At 61.8% G+C, this 24577-nt stretch overlaps 1 protein-coding gene across 3 annotated transcripts in view; it reads right to left on the minus strand.

The window, feature by feature from the left end:
• ARID3A (AT-rich interaction domain 3A) overlaps positions 1 to 24577 on the minus strand; it is a 76463-nt gene that overhangs the window by 39108 nt on the left and 12778 nt on the right. For all 3 annotated transcript variants that reach the window (XM_089775013.1, XM_089775014.1, XM_075902640.2), the window contains exons 2-3: positions 23125 to 24024; positions 16065 to 16389 (exon numbers count right to left, since the gene is read on the minus strand). In XM_089775013.1, coding sequence (XP_089631139.1) covers positions 16065 to 16389; positions 23125 to 23534 — 735 coding nt within the window. In that variant the 5' untranslated portion in view covers positions 23535 to 24024. The remainder of the gene's footprint in view (positions 1 to 16064; positions 16390 to 23124; positions 24025 to 24577) is intronic.

Raw genomic sequence — 24577 nt, forward strand, 5'->3', positions numbered from 1 at the left:
CAAGGGGTGAGGGACAGCGGCACCCCAAGGCCAAATTCAGGTCTCAAGCTTCAGTGGAGGACGGGGAAGACGGGCAGCTGAAATTGCTGGGCTACGGGGCCCCCCCAGGGCTTATGGGTAATGCTGTCTGCAGTTGGGGGGCAGCTCCTCCCCCCGCTGGTCCCAGGAGGCCAGTGCTGGGAGAACTTGGGGTGCCAGCAGGGGCCCGGCTGGGCTCGGGGAGCGGTATCAAGCGGACGCAGCTGAGCACTGACCCAGCTCCCGGTTTCATTGCACGTCACCCACCTGGTGCCCAGCCCGAGTGCCACGTGGCAGCCGCCACGGACCCGACACGCATGGTCCACGACCCCCGCATTCGAAAACGGTGGGCGTGGAGCCCCGTGTCCCGACATGGGGGAATCTGGGGGGGGGGGGTCGGGGCTGCCTGCACAGAGCCTGTCCCAGGATCTAGGCTCCTTATCTCCCTCCACCCCCTCTTATCCGCCCGCCGGGCCGGCGCGGGGCCGCAATCGCTCTCCTGCCGGCAGCGGAAAGCGCTGGCTCAAAAAGGGCCCCCCCAAAGATGACGCAGATGGCGGCGGGGGAGGGGGGGTTATCGGCATGATCCCTGTGTGACAGCTGCCCTGGGAAGATGCTGACAAGAGCGAAACGCACGTGGCGGCAGGAGAACAGCCCCCCCCCCTCCCTCCCTCGCCCAGGCCAGCTGCCGCTGCCGGATTCCAGCCAAAGCAGCAACAGTTCTTGTACTTTGGGGAAAGGAAAGAGACAAAGGAGGCGGAAAACCCGCTCACTGCTCTAGGGCTCCCTCCCAGCCCCCCCTCACGCCAATGCCCAGGCCTGGGCTCCCCTTTCTTCTCAACAGCCCCTGCCGCTCCCCGTCAGCTCACGGGGGAGGGAAGCGCCCATCAATATTTCGGAGAGAGAAGAGCCAGCCGGCTGCGGCCACGCCGGGAGGCAGCGCCCTCCGTTTGCCCCAGGGCCGAGAGAGCGCCCCAACTCCCCCCAGGTAACCTCTCGGCCCCCCGCAGAACAAGCCACTGCCTTAGAGCCAGGCTGGCATCCCAGGATCCACGGCAGCGAAGCCACGCACACGTGGAGAGAGCCCTGCTGCAGAAACCCCCAGGAAGGGCCGGAGTGGGGGGGGGGGGAATTTCCCAACTTAACCCATTTTCTGACCCAGACTCCGTTTTTGATTTTAAATGTTTTTTTGCCCGATCTGTCTGGACCCGGCGGAGAAGGGGGGCGTTTTCCCCCGCAGAGAGGGAACGCCGGAGACATTTTGGAAAGTCGAGCCCCTACTTTTCTGGCAGGAAACAGAAATTGTCCAGAAGAAAAAGCCTCCATTTTGGGACCAGCTCTGGGGAAGATGGGCAGGCCCTAGCCTGGACCGCACCAAGTCCTGCCAAAAACCCACTCTAGGCCTACTGGCCTGGGCCGGACAGAGGAGGAGTGCCCAGGCCTGGTTAGACAAAGCACTCCTCCGCCCCTCCCCTGGGGCGGGAGCGTGGCCGAGCATTAGGAAGCGGCTTGAAGTCTGCGCGAGACAGATAAGCCGTCTCCGAAGAGCCACACACACGACAATCAACGCAGGGCCCGGACCCAGCGAGGCCGCTTCTAGAGCGACAAGGCGTTTCAGTCAGCGACCGGCCTCGCTGACCGGTCCCCGCCGCGACCCGAAACCCACCTGACGGGAGTCACCTGTCGCTCAAAAGCTCCCAGCTCCCAGCCGCAGAAGGGGGCCCGACCGGAGATCCGGCCTCACCTGCCTTGGTCCTGTCCGGAGCCGTGAGGCTGGCTTTGCAGCAAGTCACCCAGACATAGGGGGTTGGTTGGTGCTTCAATGGGAAAGAGACAGCAAGGAAAACAGGAAGGGTTGGATGGGAGGACGGGGATCCGGAAGGCTATGTCTACACTGCATTGTAAACCAGATTTGAGGCTGCGCCCTCCTATGCCAGGGCTGTCCCGTCCATTGGGGGGGCTGCCCCTTGGCTCCGCGGCAGCTACCCCAACCGTTCTATGGATGGGCGGGATCCGGGCGACTCCTGCTGCCCCTCACCAGGCTCCCGGAGCATCCCCCTCACGCCGGCCCTGCCTACCAACCACACACGAGTCTGTCCGACTCAATGACCCTAAGGGGCTGGGGCTGAACCCGAGTCCTTGGCACGTTGCAGTGTGGACGCGCGTCCGAAGGTCTGTCTGGCGCAGTCTGGAGGCATTCGCCTGGGTGGGAGACTTTAAACCAGGCTTTGCCATGTGGGGTGGGGGTGTGCTCAAGCCAGGGGTACGTCCACATGACCAAGCTGTGCCAGCCACACGGATGTCGACACCCTAAAGCCGACCAAAGTTGCCGGAGGGTTTCACACTTGCGCCCTCCATCGACAGGTCATCACCATCATCGACACTGAGCAGTGCATTGTGGGTAGGTATCCTATAGGGCCATGTTGTGGGAAGGCACAGCTGATCCCTGCCCTTCTTGGGATCCCCCCCATCTCCCCGAGTGCTGGGAGCGGCCTCATGAGCAGCTCTCCGTGCTGAGGAGTGCCAAAGTAACTCAGCGTCTGTCGCCCTCTCTCGCAGCAGCCGCCTGCCTGCCGCTGGGTAGAACAGGAGCACGCCAATGATTTGCTCTTTGGAGAACAAACAAACATTCCCAGAGTTATGAAAGGGGAGGGGTGCAGGGCAGCAGAGATCACAAAACACTGAGCAGAGCAGGCCTTGTGGGATGCTGGCAGAAGCCAGTTCTCTGACAAAGCAGAGTCTACAGTGGCTCTTTGCCAGCAATAAAAGGGAGGGGAAAAGGAAAAAAAGAAGTCTCATGGAATGGGAAGTTTTTTGGTCGCCAGAAATGGGCATTTTTCCTGACAAAAGTCCCACCTCAGCGGGTACAAAAGGCAGGTTTTGAGGACAAAACTTTGTAGTGTTGACAAAGCCACAGCCTTGGAAACATCGAATTCACTCACACGGGTCCCACCGACCCAGGTGTGGGCATGCGGTAAATGACACGAAGCACGTCTCCTTAGATTTCTGCATTTGCTTGCTAACATACCGGGACTGACTTTCATGGCTCCTACTGGGAAATTAAGCACCTGGTTCGAGTCAAGTCTGGTGTCAGAAGGGGGATCTGGAATGACAAGTCTGGTGTCAGAAGGGGGATCTGGAATGACAAGTCTGGTGTCGGAAGGGGGATCTGGAATCCCCACCACCTTTCAGCGTGCTCAGAAGCTGGACGCTAAGAACGGCCGATGAGCCAGAGGGCGCGACATCGGGGAATCTAGAGAGTTAAGCTCTTTTGCTTATGGCAGATGGTGCCGAACAGACACAACCAACGCTCTTTGCTACCGTGGACAAAGCGGCGTAATCGACTGAGATGGACAATCCGTGCCAAGAGGACAAGTGCTGAAATGCAGCAGCAGAGACGTTGTAGAACAGGTAAAATCCCACAGCCCTGGAAAGCCGGATCAGCCCAGATGGTTCCAGTCGGGGTGAGGGGAAAGGCGGCATGGTCAGTCACGCAGTGATGAAATCCTGGGACGATGAAATCATTCTGTTTCATACCAGCATGGCAGGGTAGCAAACCAGTCGTGCTCCCTGGCCTAGCCAGAAGCAGATGCATGAAGCAACTTCGCCAGCAGGAGGCAGGAGAGACGAGATGGCGGCTAGATAGAGGAAGGGTTTCAGGCCCCAGGAAGCGAGGAGGATGGGGCCGTGGGAAATCAGGCTCCAGGATTCCCGGGAATCGAAGAGCTCGCACTGATGAGAACCCCGGAGAAAGCACACACTGACAGGCAGCGTGCAGACCCGAGCGAGGCCAGGCCGAGCTGGAGGCCGACCCCTGACCAGAGGACAGGGCAGCGCATGCAGGACAATCGTGTCTGACGGGGTAGCCGTGTTAGTCTGAATCTGCAAAACCTCCCTCGTATTTTACCCTTGCTAGGCCTGGAAAGGGCTGAGAAATGCCCTACACCCTGCGAACACGCTAGGCCCCGCACTCCTTACGAGCGCTTTCCAAGGGTGCAGGCACCCAAATATCTCGGCAGGCCTGGCCCAAAGGCGCTGAGTCACTCGCCTGCGTTCACACAGGAAGCCTGAGGAGATGGGTCGTAACCCTGGAGACAGACCGACCGACCGACCGTCTCTCGCCTTCAAAGCCCTGGATTTAAACCACTCGTGACTTTTTTGGGTTTAAATTGTTCTTTTCAAAATCTCGTCTCAGCGCAGGTTTTCCTTCACTGCCTTCGGCATTTGGAGCTTGAAGGGGCCACTTGGGTTTTATGTTTTGCCCTGTGTAAAAAATGGGTAGAAACAGAACTTTCTTTTTTTAAGCAAACCCCCCCAAACGGTGATTCTTACACCTTCGCGTGGGACTCGGGGAGCCGGAGCTGTAGAAACCAAACCGAACCGGCAAGTACCACGGCGGGAGAACCCGACAGCACCGGGCTGCTGCGAGACTCCCCCCAAAGAGCGTTTTCACAAGCCTGCTCCCCCCGTCTCCTCCGCTCTACTTCTCCCCCCACTCAGGGATTTTCCCGCAGCATAAACCAGTAGCGAAGCCTCCCTGACAAAAGCAACATCCAACCCAGAGCCATATCCTGAGGAGCAATCAAAAGAGAAAACGCTCTATTCACAGGGCCCCTTTGAAGGAGAAAAACACCACTTCCTCCACCTCCTCAGACCCTCCTGCATTTCCCCCTTTTCAGCTTTAATTGCCGGCTGAGTCATGTGAACAGCATGAAACTATTTACAGCACCTGCCCCTAAGGGCAAGCGACTCTGGATCCCTGCACAAGGGCGGAAGAAGCACAAAGGGAGGGGGAAGAGGAGGGAGGGGCCCGTTTTGATTGCAGGCGGGGGTCTCGTGTGGGTCTGCCTGAAACGACCGGCTCCCCAGAGGCGATTCGCCTGCCGCACGGCCCAGCCAAAGCAAAACATCAGTTTTCCAGATTTGCGAGGTCGCCGCGTTTGCAAAACCTGCACTTTCCTGGACCGGCTCTTGCCCCATCTCTGCAGAGATTAGCCCTCGGCGAGGAGACAGCGCAGACGGGAATGGCTTGTTTTTCCTACTTGCTAGCCACCCAAGCTGGAGACAGGGGCAGGATGGTAGAGAAATTGGTTTCCAACCCCCGACTCCCCCTCCCCCGCACAGGGCACGTCTACACTGCAGCGCAAGAGTCGAATTAAGCGACAACTTCAGCTCTGGCAGTTGTGTAGCGGAAGTGGAAATAGCTCAGCTCGGCTGTCGGCACGCGCCGCACGGCAGGAGGAACGCTCTTCCTTCGACTTCCCACGCGCCTCGGGAAACGGGGGTTCCAGGAGTCGGAGTGAAGTCCTCCGGCTCGCCAGTATTCCCAAATAGCGGCTTGCAGTGTAGACGCGCTCCGTTATTCCGGAATAACGCCGCTGGGTAGAGCCTTGCAGGGCACACGAGAAGCTGCAAAGTTGCCTTGTTTTCCTATTGCCGTGGGCGGATTTTAAAAAACCAGCACAATTTCTGGGAGGGGAAAAGCTCTGCCGAGGGAAAGGGAAAGTTGAAGTTTCCCAACAGACTCGGGACCTCTTAAAGGGGGCTGGTTTTCCAAAGTCACCCCACTGCTCTGGCGCCCAGGCTGCTTGGAAGGCGTCCCGGCCTGCTCTCCTCAAACCGGGAATGGCGAATGGACGAGGGGAAGGGGGGATGCAAAAGTTGCCCACATTTGCAGGGCAGAGCAAAGGCCACACTGCCGAGGGAATGACCCCCGACGCCTCGCAGCCCGGCCCCCTCCCGTCTCTTGGAGCCCCACGAGTCTGACAGGAATCGCTCGGGGCCTTTCGAGAGGGCGATTTCAAAGAGCTCCATGAATGGGGGGGGGGGGGGATTGGCCAGATCTGGCCCCTGCTTGCCTTGATTTGGCCCACGAGGCTCAGAGCTTCCCCCCATAGCGGGGCAAACCAACGCTGGCAGTGCAAGTCTCCGAGTCTTGGAGCCTCCCCCCATGTGCCGGGAGCGCAAGGCCAGCTCCCCGCCGTGGGCGCTAAAGCCCCTGCGTGGCCAGTCCTGCCTGGGGGGGGGGTAGCAGGGAGCAGCTCTGCCCAGCTGGGGGAAGGGCAGGCTCCCCCTCTGTCGCTCCCATTGGCTGGGAGTCACAGCCAATAGGAGCAGTGGGGGCAGTGCCTGCAAATGCATGGCCGGGTGGAGCCACCTGTGCCCCAAATACACTGCACCCCCATTGCCTGCCCCCGGCAGTCCCCTCCTGCACACTGAACCCCACATTTCTAGCCGAGCCTGGAGCCGGGGGGATGCCGGCACCCTGAGCAGAGGGAGTCACAGCAGCGAGGGGTTTCTCCATTTTATTTTGCGTCTCACTTGCGCGCGCCCCCCCCCGACACCAGAAAGGTTTCCTCCCGTGCACGTGAAGCCGACGCCCGTCGCGACGCATTAGCCTGGCTGATGTACAGAGACGGGGCCTGCACGGGGAGGGGCGACTATGCGACAGCGAAACAGACTCCAATTCTCCAAAGGTTAGAACCAGGCTGTGACCACTAGGCAGCCTGGCATCTGCAGGCACGTGCACCAGATCCCTAGCCAGGCGCTGAACGTGCCCATGCAATGCCCCCAGCAGCGCGTCTTACGCCTGGTTCCCTGGAGGGCAAGCGAGGGGGTGGGGAATGCCCTATGGCAGGCGGTCTGGGCCTGCGCCTCCCGTTTGAAGGATGAATCAACTCGGGGCTCCCACCGGCTGAATTACGGGACAGCGTGAGCAATCCGGAGAGCAGCTGCCTCTCGCATTAGCGCACAGGAAACTCCAGAAGGGGCAGCGACAGGAAACGCTGCAAACTCACTGAGTTGAGTTCTCCTGATCTTAGTGAATTGTGGTGAGAGCGCGAATCCGGAACAGAAAGGTCAGAGGTGCGACCCTCCAGCGCGCGTGAGCAGCCCGTGGAATTTCTGTGTGTTAACCCGCAGGCTGCGCCGCGCCGGGGGCCCTCACCAGCAGGTGTGGCCTCGGACAGTTAAGATGCTGACTGACGGGGGGTGCAAGCGCGGTGCTGCGCCCCCAAGGGAGAGTGCGCGGAGGCGCTCCTGCTCTGGGTGTGGGGCAGGCCCTGGACCTCACCTCTGGCTCTTAGGGCTGGGAGCAAGTCCTGCCGGATCCCGGAGGAGAAAGCAGCCGCCCACGCTCCCCGGTTACACAGGCGCCGCCCTACGCCAGAGGGACAGCCGCTCGCAAAGAAGGGGTGGAAGGAAGCCGGGGCTGCTGGCATGAGCCTGTCCCACGAATTCAATCCCAGCCCTGCCCTCCGGCCCCCCAAGCGTGGTCTTGCCCGATCTGCACTTGGCTTCCCTCGGGCACCCAGGGCTCAGGTCACGGACAGCTTGGGAACTATCCCGAAACCTCCTCCTCCAGCCACGGGTTGGGGGCGACAGCGGAGACCAGAGACCCGGATTCTATTCCGGATTCTCCCAGAGCAACTCCCTGGGTGAGCAAGTCACTCCCCCCCCCCCCCAGCCCCCGTGCCTCAGTTTCACCAGCTGTAAAGCACAGCCAGGAGTTCTTTGCCTTCCCTGCCACCACTCCCGTTTGTGAGGCATCGTTAATTAGGGCTCTGACGGACCGCGGCAGAGACGGACTAACCCGTCAAGAAACACGGCAGCCAGGCGCTGGCTTCTTCCTTCTGCTGCAAGCGGCCTGCAGCAGCGAAAGGACGGGGCCAGCCTGGCTGCCAGCGTCACGGAGGGTGTCGATTTTAAGGTCCTGGGGGAACTTTTATAACCCTCGGCCCGGTCCCCCCCCCCAAGCTATAGCACCCCCACCCACTGCACACCCGGGCGCCACGATAGCCCGCTTGTTTCAACACGCCAACGGACAGAGCCCGCCCGGCTGCGCCCAGGGCGAAGGCCCCTGCCTGTTGAATACCCCCGTGCTCAGGGTAGCCTGCACGGCGGCTCCATGGGACTGGTTTTTCCTGCTGGCTTAAGGAACCGCCTTTGACCAGAGCTCTCCCCCCACCCGCTCGGGCTGTGCAGACATTTTGCTGCTGGGCCGGGAGGTGAACAAACAAAACGGCGAGGGCTGCCTTCAACCTTCGGCCTCCCCTCCCAGCCAGGCACAGGGAGAGCCCCGCTCCACCGCTATCACAATGCCCAACTGAGGGGGAAGGAAACCTACAATTCACAGGCAACCAGACCTGGGGGGCAGATTGGCAGCACCCAGAAGGGAGTGAGGTCAATAGACATTTATGCCCAGACCCTAAAACATCAGAGCGACCAGCCTGGCTCAGACCAAAGGTCCATCCAGCCCAATGGCCAAGGCCAGGTGCCCCAGAGGGAGTGACATAACACATGCTCTCCCCTGGCATCCATTTCCAGACAAACAGAGGCCAGGGACACCGTTCCTACCCAGCCTGGCTACTAGCCAATGATGGACCTAACCTCCAGGAACCTATCTAGCTCTTTTTTGAACCCTGTTAAAGTCCTTGTCTTCACATCCTCTGGCGAGGAGTTCCACAGGTTGACTGTGTGCTGGGTGAAGAAAAACTGCCTTTGGTTTGTTGTAAACCTGCTGCCTGTTCATTTCATTGGGTGAGCCCTAGTTCTTATAGTGTGGGAATAAATAAATAACTCTTCTTTATTCACTTTTTCCACCCCACTCATGATTTTGTAGACCTTGATCAGATCCCTCCTTAGCCTCTTTTCTAAGCTGTAAAGTCCAAGTCTTTTTAATCTTCATATAGGACCCGTTCCAAACCCCTCATTGCTTCTGTTCCCCTTCGGTGCCTAACGCCCATTGCTTTCCACTGGAAACTAGCAGCTTGCTAAGTTAGTCCATCCCAAAACCAGGACTCCCAGGCGTGCGGGAAGGGGGTTTCCGCTGGAAGTCAAAGGAAGCAGACGCCCGATACTCACTGCCCGTTAAATCCCACGCCCCGGAGGTAGGCAGAGACCCACGTTTCCCCACTTCGCCCACCCGGCTCTGGTTTGTCCAGGCGCAGAGCGGGAGGAACGGCCCAAAGCAAAACGAGAGACGCTGCTCCAGCCCCTCTGGCGGGTTAGCGATGCCTTGGAACCCTGGGATGGGGGGGTGTGTGTGTGTGTGTGTGTGTGTGTGTGTGTGTGTGTGTGTGTGTGTGTGTGTGTGTGTGTGTCCACGCCACAGTCCAACAGCACTTCGCCTGCTCAGAGGCAGGGGGACGCGAGCCAGAGCGCAGCAGCCAGCTACCCCAGCTCTACTGCCAGCAACCAAAGGGGCCGACAGACCAGCCCGGCTGCTGGGCAGGGAATACCTTGCTCCCAGAAGGGGTGGGGCCACCCTCAGAGCCACCAGGAGCACGCCCCACTGGCCCCCCAAGAGCCCTGGGAGCAGGTCCTGGGACAAACGCCCTTGTGCCACCCCACCCCAATCAGCAGGGCAGGACCTTGGACAGGGCTCAGCTCTGCCCCGTGACACCATTCACCCGCCTGCCCTCGGGTGGTCTCGGCCAGGGGACAAACTCCGGCAGCCAGAGGCTCTGCCCCGCACAGCAGGGCCCCCCATCCTGCAGAGACTTAGGAGCCACATTTGGCCGCTGGCTGCAGGATCAGATCCAGGTTTTGGCAACTGTCTGATCCCGCCTGTGCCCTGCCAGCTGGACCCTGGGGCGGGTGCTCAGGAGACAGTCATGTGCCACCCAGATGTGTAGGCAGAGCGCCCACAGCATCGGTTTCCGCTGGTGGCACATCCACACGTCTCGGGGCACGCACTGTCGACCCTGCAAGGGCAGGACAGTTACCACCGTGCAGGAGCGATACCCTGCGGCAGGTTGTGGAGCGAGACGACCTGGACTCTCGCCGCCCCGTTCTGGGGACGTCATCGCTCAGCTATAAAAATGTACGCCAGTCCAAGTCTGCACCCGCAAGGAGCGCACAGCCAGCTGCTCCCTGCCCTTTGAACAGCGCCCGGCCCGAGGAGGGTGGAACAAGCGGAGTGGAGTTTAACGTGCTCCTGCAATTCACCTCCCAAGGTTTGCCAGCAGCCGATCAGCAACAGGCCGAGGGGAAACAGAAAAAGGTTTTACTGCATGGAAGGCGCAGAGGCCTCGCCGTGAGGCGCGTTGAAAGCAACACCCCTGCGAGGCCACCACCGCCTCCGCTGAGGTCACGGCTTCACCAGGACGAGTCGACACGGGCAGAGGTGTCTACCCAGCACATTCTCGCACGGGAGGGAGGGTGAAAAAATGACACCCCTCCCAAGCGCAGCGAGTTATTGCACCAGCAACGTGGCAGAACTGCAGCGTGGCACCAAGGCGCTTTGTCCTGGGCCCGCGTGCGCCGAGGCAGCAGCACAGCCAGCCGGCCTTGAGCCTCCTTCCGTGCTTTTTAACCCCCGGTGGAAACCGGTGCGAGGCCGAGGGAATTGCACAAGGGCCTGACACCAGCAGGAGGGGAAGGGCGGGAGGGTTTGCTTCAATATTTTGACATTGTTTGGGGGAGGCGAGGGGGCGGGCGGGGGGGGTCTCCTGAGCCTGGGGCCAGCGCAGCCCTGGCAGGACCTGGACACGGCCGCTGTGGTTCCCATGGGGAGCTCCCCGCAGGAAGCTCTGAGCCTGCAGGCAGCTCTGTGCCGCCGTAGCTGGCCGAGGAGCAGAGGGGCGGGGGCGGGGCGAGAGCCGTCGCACGGCCGGGGAGACGGTCGCCCTGCAGCTGAACGCGTCAGCGCTTCCGTGGCTCGGGGTGCGAAAAGCCCTTCCCGCGGGCGAGCGGCCCGGCGCCCCTCCCCCGTGACGCAGCTCCCCACGAGCGGGGGTTCCCGCGGCGGGTTCTGCTCGCCCAGCAGGACACCACCTTGGCACAGTGATGCCACGGGGCGTCCCACGGCAGAGCCCAGACTAGCGACAGCAACAGGACCCCCCTGCCCATCACTGGCCCGAATCCACCTCCCCGAGCAGGCGGCTGCAGCTGCAGCCGGGACGAGCATTTCTCACCCCCTGTGCAAGGCAGGGACCGCGGCATCTTCCAGGTGCGGACCAGGCCTTGGCTGCCCGCGTCACTCCCGCGAACAGCCGTGGGCCCAGAGCGCGATGCGGCTGGGCCCTGGACAGGCCCAGGAGCTGGGTGCGAGCTCACCCTGCTCACCAGCCCCCCCTCCAGCCCCATCCCCTCCAGCATGCGGATCGGGGGGAGAACGTCCTTAGAACACCTGGGAGCCCGTCGGGGCTGCTGCAGGGTGTCCTCCACCCTCCGCAACTGCCTCGTGACTCACCCCTGCACCTTCCCCTGACAAGCCGGGACAAAGGCCGGGCGCCCGACCCTGCGGGGGAGCAGAGCCCCCTTTCGTCCCTCCCCGGCCAGGCGGTCACCTTCGGACGCCCCTCGGCGGGCTCTGCAGAGGGGAGCCGCCACGCGCCAGCTCCCGGCGTCACCCTGGCTCGAGCCCAGAGCCAGGACTGGGTGCCAGGGATGACCCTGCCCCCCCCCCCATCCTCCAGCTGTTTGAGGAGCCACAAGCCTCCCCCTCCCTGGCCACGGGACTTGCAGGGCAGCGCTCCCTCCCCAGGCGGGCAAGACGACCCTCGTGGCAACCTGACACCCGGCTCAGCCGGCCCTTGGGCAACGCGGGGGGGCAGTGAGCCAGTGCCCCACAGCAGAGACAGCAGCTGGCCCTCTAGGGCAGAGTGAGCCGCCCCACGCACGCAGCCTCCCTCCTCCAGGGCAGGACTCGATTCCCCCTCCCCCCAGGGAACGCCCCCGCAGTCCCTGGAGAGTCCGAAAACCACCCTCCGTCCATGGGGTGCTCCCCCGGTCCCCGCCCAGAGACGCAGGGGAGGGGCCTGCGGGGAGAAGGCAGCTCCTTGCGTTTGAGCCCTCCCCTCCCCTGCTGGCTTCCTGCCTGTCAAAGGGAGCTCGGGTGCACCAGGTCCTGAGCCATGAGCCAGCCCGGGCTCCCTGGGTCCCCCTCCAGACCGCGCGCAGCTCCCCCCTCCCCCAGAGGCCTCGGGAGCCGAGAGCAGAAGTGCTGGAGTCTTGCACGGCAGGGGAAAGCCGATGCAGCCCTCTTGGGCCACTGCTTCTGCCAGGACCCCCGCCACGGTGCCCCTCTGCCCCCCCACCGTGCTCCGGAGAACAGGGCAGGAGGGGAGTCGGACGGGCGCTAGGGAAAGGCCCCGCGTGCGCCAGGGGACGATGGAGGAATTCTCTGTCCTGGGCTGGCGCCAGCCGAAGCACGCGGCGGACCAGCCGGATCACTCCCAGCCTTCGGGCCGTGCAGAGACGCCGCAGGGGCCGGGCCCGGCGGGGAAGAGACGCTCTCGCGGTGCCTGCTGGCCGGGGGCTGCCTCCCAGCCCGGCTCACGTTCTAGGAATCGCCGCGGCCCCGGCCTCCCTGCCGCCAAGAGCGGGCATCGGTCTCGTGAGCCGCCCGCCCCGTGGGGAAGGGGCCGCGCCCCCTCCGGAGCCGGGGGCGTCGGTCTCTCCGGGGCAGGGGCTGGCGTTTTGTTCCGGGCGGGTTCCCCGGCACGGCTGCGATTCGCCAGCGGGGCTCCCGGCGAGGACGCGAGCGCCAGAAAGAAGCGGTCGTGCCAGGATTGGTTTCGATGCATCTTAGATCTGCGGTGGGGACCCCCCCGGCGAGTGGAGAGCGGGGGCAAGGAAGCCATCGAGTAGCCGCTGCTAGGACCCCCCGGGCCTGCCCCTGCAGCCCTCCAGGCCCTGCCAGCAGCCAGTGTTTACATTCCTGCTGCTCCTTCCCAGAGACCGGCGCTGCTCCCCGGCAGCTGGGGCTGGAGCCGGTTCAAAAAGCCTGCGCTGGAGGGCGGCCAAGTGGCGCCACAGGCCAAGCGCCGCGCGGAGACACCCCTGGCGGAGGGCCAGGCGCTGACGCGCTTGCGTTCCCACATGCTCGGCCGGGGGGAAAGGCTTTCCCCAAACCGGGCAGGGCTGGAGCGCTGCCCCTCCGCGGCTGTGGGCTTCTGCCAGGCACGTCCAGCCCGGAACAGAGCGCTCGTGCCCAGCCCGGAGAGGAATGCAGGGCCAGCGGAGACGCTCAAATGAGCCCAAGGGAATCAAGTGCCTAACTCCCTTGGGGAGTCTTAAAGACCCCTGCCTCAGCTCCCTGGGTCTGGTTTTCACCACTGCTGACTAGACCAGCCCTTGCAGCTGTCTTGCCCATCTACACATCGGTCCCAAGCCGCTTTGATACACCAGCAGTGGCATTGCCCCAGCTGAGTCAGCTGCCCTCTCCCCTCCCCCCCAAAACCAACCCCCAGCAACCTGCCGTGAGGTTCAAGACAGGGGCCTTCTGCTTGCGAGGTCTTTCACAGTCACATCTGCCAGAGTTCGTTTACTGCCACAAATGCACTTTAAAAAAAAAACCCACCACGACACCACACACTACTGAAAACCAAAGCGAGATGCTCCCGCAAATCACATGACTCCCGGAGCTGGATCTCGGCCCAACGTTACAGGACTTGGGTTAAAACAAAGCCACACGCGCTGGCAGGGCTCGCAAGCGCCGGCTGGGAGCAGAGCCACACAGATTTCTCCGGCCCCGCCGAGTGTCAAGCGAACAACCACAAACTTTCAAGCTGTGAACAAACCGCTGCCAACACCCTCGCCAGGTAGCAACCTGCCACGTCGGTCAGCAGCCGTTTAAAATGAGCTTTACTGCCCCACGCCGAGAGGGGAGAGAGGCGCCCCGGCTTCGCGATCCTGCTGTCCCAAGCACCCGCAGTGCGCGGGGTTGTGTGATGACAGCAAGCGGCTGACAAAAACAGGAAGATCACAAGTGCGGGATTTAAAAGCTTTTTCACAGATAAAAAGATTCCGCCCCCGCTCCCTATTTACAGGAAGTACAAAAAAAGCCACATGAAGAAGATACAGATCAGCCGGAGGAAGGTGTAAATAAGAGCTTGAGACAACACAGGAAGATTTAAGAAAAAAAAAAAAAAAAAAAAAAAAAACCAGCCAAGCCACATGCATGTTAGAGATGGGGAAGGATCAGCAGAGTTTTGGAGCGCGAGCGTTTCGAACGGCAGCCGCACGTAGCCACGCGGCCAGCCAGGCCGTGCGGGGTGGGCGACTCGGGAGAACAGAGGGCTTTTGATCCCAGCATGGCCCCTGACCCCTGGTGCGACCCTTCAGACAAGTCACTTCCTCCCGCGGACCGGACCGGCCTCTCCTCTTTCTGAATTGCAAACTCTTCGGGGCCAAACTCAGCTTCTGTGCACGTGCAGCACCCGGCGCAGGGGGGCCCAGGCCTCACGTGGGCGCCGTGAGGGGCTGGTGCAAAGCTAAGCAGGAAGAGGCCGGCCAGGGCAGGAGGAGGGAAGCAAGGCAGACGCTCGAGCCAGTCTCGGAGGATTTTCCCTAAGCGCTAACTACACAGAAGTGACCGTAGTGGAGAGAGAAGACGGGCTGCGCCAAGGCGCTGGGCCAGGCAGGGAGGAGACGGCGACCGGGCCGAGGGGGGAGATGACAGAGACCGGCCTGGCCGCCAGGTGCTTGAGTGGGAAAGTGGCCAGGCAGCCTCACGGCAGCAGACAAGGGGCTCCTGGATCCTGCCAGCCAACACTTTCTCCCCGCCCGCGCGTTCCCGGGCCGGAGCCAGACGCCCCCGGCACGCTCCGGGCACAGCCAATCACTCACCCCAAAAGCAGCACCAGCCTCCCCCCCCCCCATCCATCTGGCTTCCATCTGCCGCTACTGTTCCTGGCGCATCCCCTCCCCCGGCTCTGAACTCAGATGGGCCTTCGCCACCTAGATCAAAGGAACCTCCCCGGGGCCTGGGAGCCCGGCTGGAAGCATTTCCTCCGGTAGCCCAAGGCTTAGGGCGGGGGGGCCTTGCGACCCCAGAGCCAGGCTCGGCCAAGGAGGAAGAGGGGGCAAGACGGCTGTTCAGCGTGAAAGCCAGGAGAAAGCGCATTTAGCCGCCAGGCAGACGCGGGAGGGAGGGTGCGGCTCCGGCCACCGAGTGCCTACGGTCCCTGCCGCAGCGCCCTGCCAATCCACCGCGCTGCGGCTCAGCGGACGCCGGGCTCTGCTCTGGGACTCGGAGTTCAGTTTCCAGCCGCATTGGCCCCCAGGAGAAGTGGGGCTGTAAGTGCCGGCTGAGCGGTTAACCGGGGAGATGGCAGCAGGCAAGACCAGCCCCCCCGCCCCCCCCCCCCCCCCCGTCTGCCCGTCACATCCCTGCTGCCAAGCAGAAACCCAGAGGGCTGCCCTAGCTAGGAGGGGCGCAACTGGGCAGCGTTGCAAGGTGCCCGTCCAAGTGCCCGGCTGAACAGCCTGCCCTTACCACTAGGCACATGGTGAAGTCACATGCTTAAATCCAGGCCAAATGGATAAGTCGCCGGGATCCCCACCTTCACAGAGCTCTGCAAAACGACGCCAGCAGAGCCGGTCTGCCTGCGAAAGCAGCATGCCAGGGAGAGGGCACTGCCCGGCCGGAGGCCAACACAGACACGCGGCAGAGCTGCGATAGGGCCCCCAGCCGAGCAGACACACGAAGTCAAAAAAGCTGCAGCGTTAGTGACGCAAGAACCATTTGGTGGGAAGACGCGGGCACCCAGCTGCCCCGGCCAGCCTGCACTGAGCCGCACCAAACGCGCCCGTTAGCCCAGCTGAGAAGGACAGGCCCATGGCTCCGGGGTGCCTAGTTCTTGGGCTTGGCACCCAGCTGGCCTGGGTGGCTCCAAGGACAAGCTCTGAGCCCAAGGCTGGCAGCATGGAACTAGAGACAGCGCCAGGAACCTGCCAAGCGCTCGGGCGCCCAAAATATTAAAATCCATCTAAGCCACTAGAAGGGTCCGGGCGCTCCGGGCTCTCTCCCGGAGCCTTCATTCACACGCCGCGTCAGACCCGCCTGCCGCCCTTCCAAAGCTCCCGCACGACGCCAGCCATCCCAAACACGGCCCAGGCGCTTGGCGGGAACAGCTCCTGGGCTTAGCCAGGCATGCAGCCACCTTGGCATCTCCGGCCTGCCAGGGCAGCGGGACGCTTGACCCTGCTCAAGGTCCCGCCGGGGATTAAGTGCTAGAGATGCAGCATTAAAAGTAACTGGCTTATAAACTCCGGGTCAGCAAGTCAGTTAAAGGGACGGGCGCCTCCCGGGCACCTACCTGCTTGAACTGCTCCTCGTACGTCCAGTCGCCGTGGTCCGGAGTCTGCTGCGGTAGCTGCAAATGCCCCTGGTGGCTCAAGCCGGACGACAGCCGCTCCTGGCCGCCAGGCAGCCGCTGCGGGTCGCCTCGGTACGGCGGGGGGACCTGCGGCTTGTGGAGCAGCAGAGATCCCGGACCAGCTCTCACCGCTTCTGCCGAGCCCAGTCCTTCGTCCTCCCCCATTTCTTCATCCTCTTCGTAATCCTCCTCCTCCTCCTCCTCCTCCTCTTCCTCCTCCTCCTCCATGTCCTCCTCAAAGTCCTCTTCATCCCATTTGCGCTTCCTGGAGTTTTAGAGAAAATAAGGGGGGGAGAGAACAGTCAATGTAGTATTTGGAGCGGCTAAAAATCCACATGCCAACGGAGATGCCACCTGAGTCACCGTGCCCCATTGCACGGCCCAGCCTGCACCACCGGACTCAGTCCAGTCCCAGATTATTAGAGAGGGACACTCGATACAACCAAAAAGGGGGCAAACTCATAGCAGGGAGAGGAAAGGCTCGGACCACAGAACCCACCCTTGGCCTGCGGAACTCATGCCCACTAGATCCCCAGCAAGAGTTGAGGGTGGCAGTTTGGGCGGGGGTTGGACGCTGCAGTCCGAGGACTCCAGGGCATGTTAACCCTCCTCCTCCCAGGTTTCAGCAGGAATCCTTTCCCTGACGCGGCCCCAGAACCACCGAGTGCAGGGCCCCTCCAGCTGCTGCTGCAGGCCTAGATGGACTCTTGCTCTGACCTAGGCTGGCTCAGCCCTGCCTCGGTTCTCACACCCTGCTCCTCGCTGCGCCGCTGGGGCCCAGAGCCTCAAAGATACTTCGCCTCCGACCCTCCATGGATTTCAACGGCCGCTGGGTGCCTAAATCCCACGTGTGGCTTCCTAGGAACACGGGTATCACCCTTTCTCCAGCACCATCTGGAGCATTAGCACCCTCCATCTGGCCGGCAACATGCTGCCGGGTGAAGAGGTCACTGGACAGGCAGCTCCCACCCCCTTCCCACTGCAGCCTGGCCACCATCCATCACAGGCTGACGAGACGCTTCCCCACGGCTTCCGACCAAGCCTGTAACCCCCAGCCTGGGGCAGACTCCTCCCGGCTAGGTGGCAAGCCACACAGCAACAGGTGCTCTAACCAGTGGGGCCCGCTGCCTCTCCATTCAGACGCCACCCAGCACCCACTTTTGGCTGCACAAGAGCTGGGCATAGAGAAGAGTCGGAGTTGATCTCCGGCTCGCTTGCCACCCTGGCGCGACACAGGGGAGCCCGAGACAGGCGGTAAGCGGGACTTCCGGGCGGGCGAATCTAAATCTCATGGATCCACAAGCCCAGCAGCTGTTCCAAACGCCACAGCGCACCCACACCCGCTGGCAGGGTCTCCGAAGCAGGGCTGCCCGCCGACCCAGTCGCTGCCTCCGAAAGGGGTTCGGGCTGCCTCTCGCTAGGCGTTGGTACAGCGCCCGGACCTCGGCCGAGGCCTCTCTGTGCTACGGCCGTGCAAACCGCCAGGAACGCGCCTGCCTGCCAGAACAAGGGATCTAGTCCCCAGGCTACATAGCGGGGGCATGGAACATTTTCCAGATTCCCTGCATGAACTGGAGGGGAGGCAGTTCTAGCCAGACTCCGAGCCCACTTCCCCCAGGAGCCAGGACCGGCCCAAGGGAGGGGAGCAGCCTTAGCACAAAACGTTCCCAAAGGGCTGCTGCCCAAGCCCTCCTCAGAGAAAGGGGGTCACGGCGCAATTCCCAGACCCCCGCGGAAGGCAGAGTCGCTGCTGCGCTATTCCCAGACCCGTCAGCAGCACCTGCCCTCACACTAACTGCACGGGAACCGCATCAGATCCTGCTTCGCGTGCATCATGGGGACCCACCCTCCCTGGGACAGCGGCGCATCCTCCGCGAGCCGCGGCCAAGCGCCCGTTTTCACCAGCCACATCTCCGGGGGTCGGCAGGGAAGGGGGAGGGGGGACCGGTCTCCAGGTGGACACCAGCCAGCTTAGCTGAACCAGTTTTAGGTCCAGTTTGAAAGCTTCCCCTTAGTGCTGACAAGTCTGGCTCCAAGACCGGTCGCTGCCGGCTAGGAGGCGCGTCTCTCCTGGACTGGAGAAGCCAGCCAGCCAGCCAGCCAGCCAGCGGGGCTGGTTCTCCAGGGACCCACTGGCAGGGTGGGGACGCCAGGGAACGCCCAGACAGACAGGGCAGGGAGGGGCAGGAGCGGGGGGGGGGCTTGCCCAGACCCTGGAGCGAGCCCACTTCCCCAGAGCTGGCAGGCGACCCCCTCCAGCGGCCTGGTGCTGCCTACGCGGTCATGCCAACCCCTCACCCCTGAGCGAGGGGGCTGGTTTTAGCAGCGGGCTGGTTTAGCATCCCCTGAGGAGCCTGAGCAGAGTTTCAGCTTGGTCAGGGAGGCATCCTTCCTGCTCCGCTAAGGAGAGGACCCATGTTCTAATTTTGTTTCTTTATCCATGCGGAATAAATTTTGCTCAGTGCACCAAGGCTAGTGTGGATGTGCACCACCAATAGCAGCCCATGCTGCAGGCGCTCTGCAAATCAGCTGGGCAGCACCTCAATCCCTCCCGAGTGGCTGCCCTAGAGCTCAGCTTATAGGGAATACTGGCGAGAACCCCTCTGTGTAATAAGGGCAGCAGGCCCCGTGCTCTATCCCCACGGCCCTGGCACCAGATCTCATCTCACCTGAGTGCGGACCAGGACGGGGTCCAGCGAGTGTGAGCTTGCACACGTGTGGGGGGAGTCTCCGGGTGCCAGACCAGAGCCAGGACTCTGTGCTGGGCCTGGAAACACAGGGCAGCTAGAACCATCGCTGGGCCCACACAGCTACCCAAAGGAGATTAGAGTCTCCGTAGGAAGGAGAACGTGGGAATTGCGGCCGCCCCACATACAGGGTTGGTGGGGCGGGCAGGGCAGAGGGTTGGTTAGCTCCCGATCCTGCTTAAGCTCCATCCCCCCGAGCGGGAGGGGAAAGATTCGCTCAGAGCCAGGGCCGGGAAGGGCATATTTCAGCAGGTCGCGGGGGCTGCCCGTCCGCAGACAGAGCCAGGACCACAGAGCTGCAGAAGCAAGACCCCCTCCCCCCACCTGCCCCTCGCTGGCCGGGTACCAGGCTCCACCACCCCGGATCCAGCCCAGAGGATCAGACCAACTCGCAGCAGCTTCCCTCAGCCCAGCCGGAGCGGGCGTGTCCAAGCGGCCGGCAGGGGAGGTTCTAAGCCACCAACGGGAAGGATTAGCCATTTGTTACGGCGTCAATTGATCAGCTCAGCCTCGGGAAGGGGAGTGGAGCCGGCCTGGCTCTGCGCCAGCGAGGGGTCGGAGAGGTCTGCAAGCCTGTGCTGAGCAGCATGGCCCCCGGGAAGGCTGGTGCCAGACGGGGGGCAGCCCACGACGCCGTCAGTTGGAAGTCAAGAGTCCAGCCAAGTCAGCCCACACCAGCGAGGGGCCGGCCAGCGAGCGGGCACGGACAGCCACCGGGGACCGGAGCCGGCCAGTCGGCTCGAAAGGCTCAAGCGACTGGCCTAGAACAGGAACAGCGAGCTAGCAGCAGTAGTAGGCTCTTCCCCCGCATAGTTACAGGTGCCCTCTAGAGGATTTCTCGTCCTGCCCAAGGGGCACGGGTTGGGCAGAGAGCGATTCAGAGATCAGGAGACCCACTCCCCAGCGTGAGAGTTTTGGGAGCACACGCGCCCCCAGGAGGAGGTGAGCGGGTCCCCTTTCGCTGCCCGCGGAGATCAAGCTAGACCTGTCCGTTCTCCTGTCTGGTTCCACAGGTACCAAAGGCAGAGCGTGGCCATGCAGGGCGCCAGGCCCCGGAGCACACCCAGCACTGCCGCTTGCAGATAAGAGAGGCAAAGCAAGACAAAAGGAATCGAGTCCTGGGCATCTGTTTAACTTGAAAGGTGGCTCCTCGTGCCATGGGCGTGAACTCGCCTTAAGCAAACAGACGCGCACAGAGGAAGGTGTCACCACCTCAGCTAGAACACAACAAAAAGCAAATTTACACTTCAGGTTCCCAGTCCTGTTTCCCCCTCCCCCAGCCACCAGAAGAGCGATCTTCCAGAAGACTGGGGATGGGCACCATATTGTATGCCACTTGCAACTTCACAGCAACACCAGACCAAATGTAGATCCCCACCCCCCCCTTGCAAAAAGTCACAGACTTGAATACTTGAACTGAGACTCTTCATTTGCAGTATAGGGCATGTGACACACATCGGAACCATTCCAATTCCATCCTGTGGAGAGCAGTGGTTGACACATGTAGCCAGTTCATCCCAGTACAGCGGTTCCCTCTCTACTCCCGACATCGCAAGTTAGGTAGAGACATAGGCAGAAGCAGAGCCCAGAATTCTGTTCTGATTGTTTCCCAGGGTTTGGACTCACAGTAGAAGGGGCTCAGATGTGATTTTCTAAATATATTTACTTTTGAATGTTAAATGCTCCAATGTATTTGTGACACAGGGGATGCCTCCTCGGATTCAATTGGACTCGGCCCCTGCGTCTGCACTGAAGAAGGGCCCTCTAGCTACCCCGGCGAAAACCACCGAGCCAGCACTTCCAAAGGCAGACAGCTGCTGACAGACAGCTCCCGTGGCTGCCCGAGTGCCCGGTCCTATATGGGGTGGCAGCAGACAGGTTGCCTGGCACCAGAACAGCCTGTTGCCGGAGTAATTTAAGCCTGGACAGGCCTGCTTCAGAGACCCTGCACTGGCTGCTGGAGGGGACGGGACCAAGTCACCCTGCAATTCCAACCGGGAAGCCACAGCTAAGCACGGCGTGCTCCAGCGCACTCCGGAACGGCCACGCTAGGCAGAGTGCAGAGACCCAGCCAGGAAAGTGTCTGCTCCCCTCCCCACCGCGGCCTCCCTTCTACCGAGGCCACGGGATCCTCTCCCAAAAAGCAATTCCCAGGGAGGAATCCGGGCTGGGCCCCCCAACATGGCTGTTCCCGCCCGCTGCAGAGGGTGGATCCTGCGATCGCAGACTCGAGGCCAAGAGGCAAAGGGCTTAGATCGCAGCAAGAGAGGGTCAGGCTGGACACTAGGAAAATCCGGGTGGTTAAACACTGGAATGAGTGGCCAGGGAGGCTGTGGAATCCCCATCCCGAGAGACTGAGACCAGACGCCTGCCAGGCAGGGATGGGTTAGGGGCTGGTCCCGCCGCGAGGGCCGGGCCGGGACTCGCTGCCTCTCGAGGGCCCTGCCAGCTCCGTGTTCTATGATTCTAGGAGGTTGCGACCCGGACAGGAGCCTCTCCCAGACCCCACAAGGGCGCCGAAGAGCACGCGCCCGAGCCGGGTTTGGGCAACACTCTGGTCAGTCGCCACTAGGGTTGCCAGGTGCCCGGCCTTGACCCGGACTGTCCAGAATTGTCACCTCCTGGCCAGTGAAATTCAGAAAATACCAAGACACCTCAAGTGCCCGGCACGGTCTGACTCTTCCCGGCCAGAAGGCGAAAATCCCAGGTGCTTTCCGGTTCCGCAGGGGAGCTGTCCGGCCTGGTGCAGGGAGGCCGCGGGCAGCCTGCTAGGGCGAAAAAGCCTCTTAAAGGGCCACGTTTTTAAGTTTGCTTAACTTTCTGGCTCCTTTTTTTGTTTCTCAACAACTTTGGTCTCCCCTCCCCAACCCCCACAGAATTTTTCCCCCTTTTTTGGGGGGAGGGGTGAGGAGGAGGTGTTCAGTATTTTTGATTAAACCATCTGGCACCCCTAATCTCCACATGCCTCATGCCACCACCCCCAGACACGGGCTGGAGAGGCGCGGCGCCTGCACTTATACAGCAGAGGGGAGACGCTGGTGCAGAGCCCTCGTGTGATTTTAGTGTCACACAAGACTTTAGCGGCCACATAGTGATTCAGTTAAGGGCAAGTCATAGAACACTAGGACTGGAAGGGACCTCGAGAGTCATCGAGTCCAGTCCCCTGCCCCCATGGCAGGACCAAATACTGTCTAGACCATCCCTGATAGACATTTATCTAACCTGCTCTTAAATATCTCCAGAGATGGAGATTCCACAACCTCCCTGGGCAATTTATTCCAGTGTTTAACCACCCTGACAGGCAGGAAGTTTTTCCTAATGTCCAACCTAAACCTCCCTTGCTGCAGTTTAAGCCCATTGCTTCTTGTCCTATCCTCAGAGGCCAAGATGAACAAGTTTTCTCCCTTCTCCTTATGACACCCTTTTAGATACCTGAAAACGGCTCTCATATCCCCCCCTCAATCTTCTCTTTTCTAAACTAAACAAACCCAATTCCTTCAGTCTTCCCTCATAGCTCATGTTCTCTAGACCTTTCATCATTCTCATTGCTCTTCTCTGGACCCTCTCCAATTTCTCCAAATCTTTCTTGAAATGCGGTGCCCAGAACTGGATACAAGACTAATTGAGGCTTAACTAGCACAGAGCAGAGCGGAAGAATGACTTCTCGTGTCTTGCTCACAACACTCCTGTTAATGCATCCCAGAATCATGTTTGCTTTCAGCATCACACTGCTGACTCATATTCAGCTTCTGGTCCACTATAACCCCTAGATCCCTTTCTGCCATACTCCTTCCCAGACAGTCGCTTCCCATTCTGTATGTGTGGAACTGATTGTTCCTGCCTAAGTGGAGCCCTTTGCATTTGTGCAAAAATCAGTTTCAGTTTAAGGCACTTTTTCTTACATGCACGAGCATCTCCAACTGCAACCTAAGGACACTCCTAGGTTATCTGCAGAAAGCCAAACTATTTTACCTACCTAGGAAGGGAGGTTTATGCTGGGTTATCCACACACGGACAAGCCAAGGTAACATGTTGGCCAAGTGTTATCGCCGCCACCTGCGGAGGCTGGGCCCGAAGATAAGAGCCCACTGCTGATAAACACTAAGGGACCTACTCTCGTAGCCCAAGTAGAAAGGGGTTCCACTTTCCACCGTGAAGGTCCCAGGTTCAAACCCGGCTCACAGCCCCTGGAGGGGGCAGAACCAGGCCAGTGCATTAATTGGAGTCAATGTGCAATAGACACTCATACTCACAGCTCCTCCTCTTCCTCCGAGCCCATCTCCTGCTGGTACCCGCCATCCTCTTCATCTTCCCCTTCCCCCTGCTCTTCCTCCTCCTCCGAGGCCTGGCTCTCATCCGACATCCCCGAGCTGGGCGAGTGACTCAGTCCGGCGGCTGCCGCCCGCATGGCGGCCAAAGCGGCCATCTGGGCACGCTGGATGCGGGCACTCTCAAGCTCCGCCCCCTCCTCGGTGGGGGCGGGGTCCTGGCTGCGGCCCCGGGCCGACGGGGAGGTCCCTGCAGGGAGGGCGGGGCCCTGGGCGGAGGGCGGAGGAGGGGGCGGCGGTGCTGGCAGGAGAGGGGTGGCGCCTTGCTGCTCCTGCTGCTGCAGCCGCGCGCGCTGCTGCCGCTGCAGGTTTTCCATCACTGCCTGCAGCTTCATGGCTCTGCCGGCGGGCGGGGGAGGGGGGGCGACAGTGCCAGGGGGAGCTGGACGGCACGGCCCTAGGAGGGTATCAGGTCTGGGCGGGGCAGTGCCCCGGCGAGGTGTCGGGACCCCCCTCCCGAGAGGACGGGTTCACAGTGCCCGGGAGGGGTACGTGCACCCGAGGCGTTACAGGAGCGGGCTGCGTGGCATGGAGGAGCCGGCAGGACCGTTTCCCTGGGGACGGGGCCCCCCAAAGACGACAACGGCAGCTCGTCACCAGCCCCCCTCTTCCGGGCGTCAGGCTCTGCCGGCAGAACCCCGCTGGGCCAGCGCCCCTCGGCTCAGCAGGCAGCCAGCGCGGGCCTGGACATCCCACGTCCCTCGGGCGACGGGCGCTCCTGGCCTGGGCTGTAGCTTCCTTCCTGCCCCTGCCACTGCAGCCGCCGTGGGGCCAGGTCCCTCTAGTCCTTGGCCACTTCGGTGTCATCCAGGGGTCCGTGCCGACCTGGGGCGGGGAGAGAAAGTGGCATCAGTGCCGCCGCTGGGAAGGAAGGGTAACGCAGTGGCCAGAGACCCAGAATTAAGGCCAGAGGGAGGCTTGACCGGGGGGGGGGGGGGAGGGGGAGGGGGGGGACAGTCCCTCCCCCTTGGCCTGCTCTGCACCAGCCTGGTGCCACCCATGAGAACACCCACCTCTGAGCAGCCCCGGTGTCACCAACCCATCAATAATTGCCCCCCCGCCCTCCCATGTGACCCTTCACCCCAGACCCTGGATGCTCCTCCCAGGCTTGGGGCGAGGGGAGAAGAGGGGCTCCTGTAAGAGCCCCCCCATGCAGAGCCCCCTCTCCTCGCTGCCTGCATTCCAGCCACCTCCCCCCGGCCTCGTGCATCTGGTGCCTGGCCCCTCTTGGCACAGCCCAGCCTGCAGAGCAAGGCCACCCTCTGGGGTCCAGGCCGTGCCACATGGCGGCTCAGGGCTGGGCGACAAGCGCAACTCGGCACGGAGGAGTCGATCCCCAGGAGCGGCCCCATTCCTGCCTGGGTGGCAGGAAGTCAGG

The sequence above is a fragment of the Pelodiscus sinensis genome, chromosome 32 (assembly GCF_052426305.1).
Source record: "Pelodiscus sinensis isolate ZL-2025 chromosome 32, ASM5242630v1, whole genome shotgun sequence".
NCBI classification, from domain to species: domain Eukaryota; kingdom Metazoa; phylum Chordata; order Testudines; family Trionychidae; genus Pelodiscus; species Pelodiscus sinensis.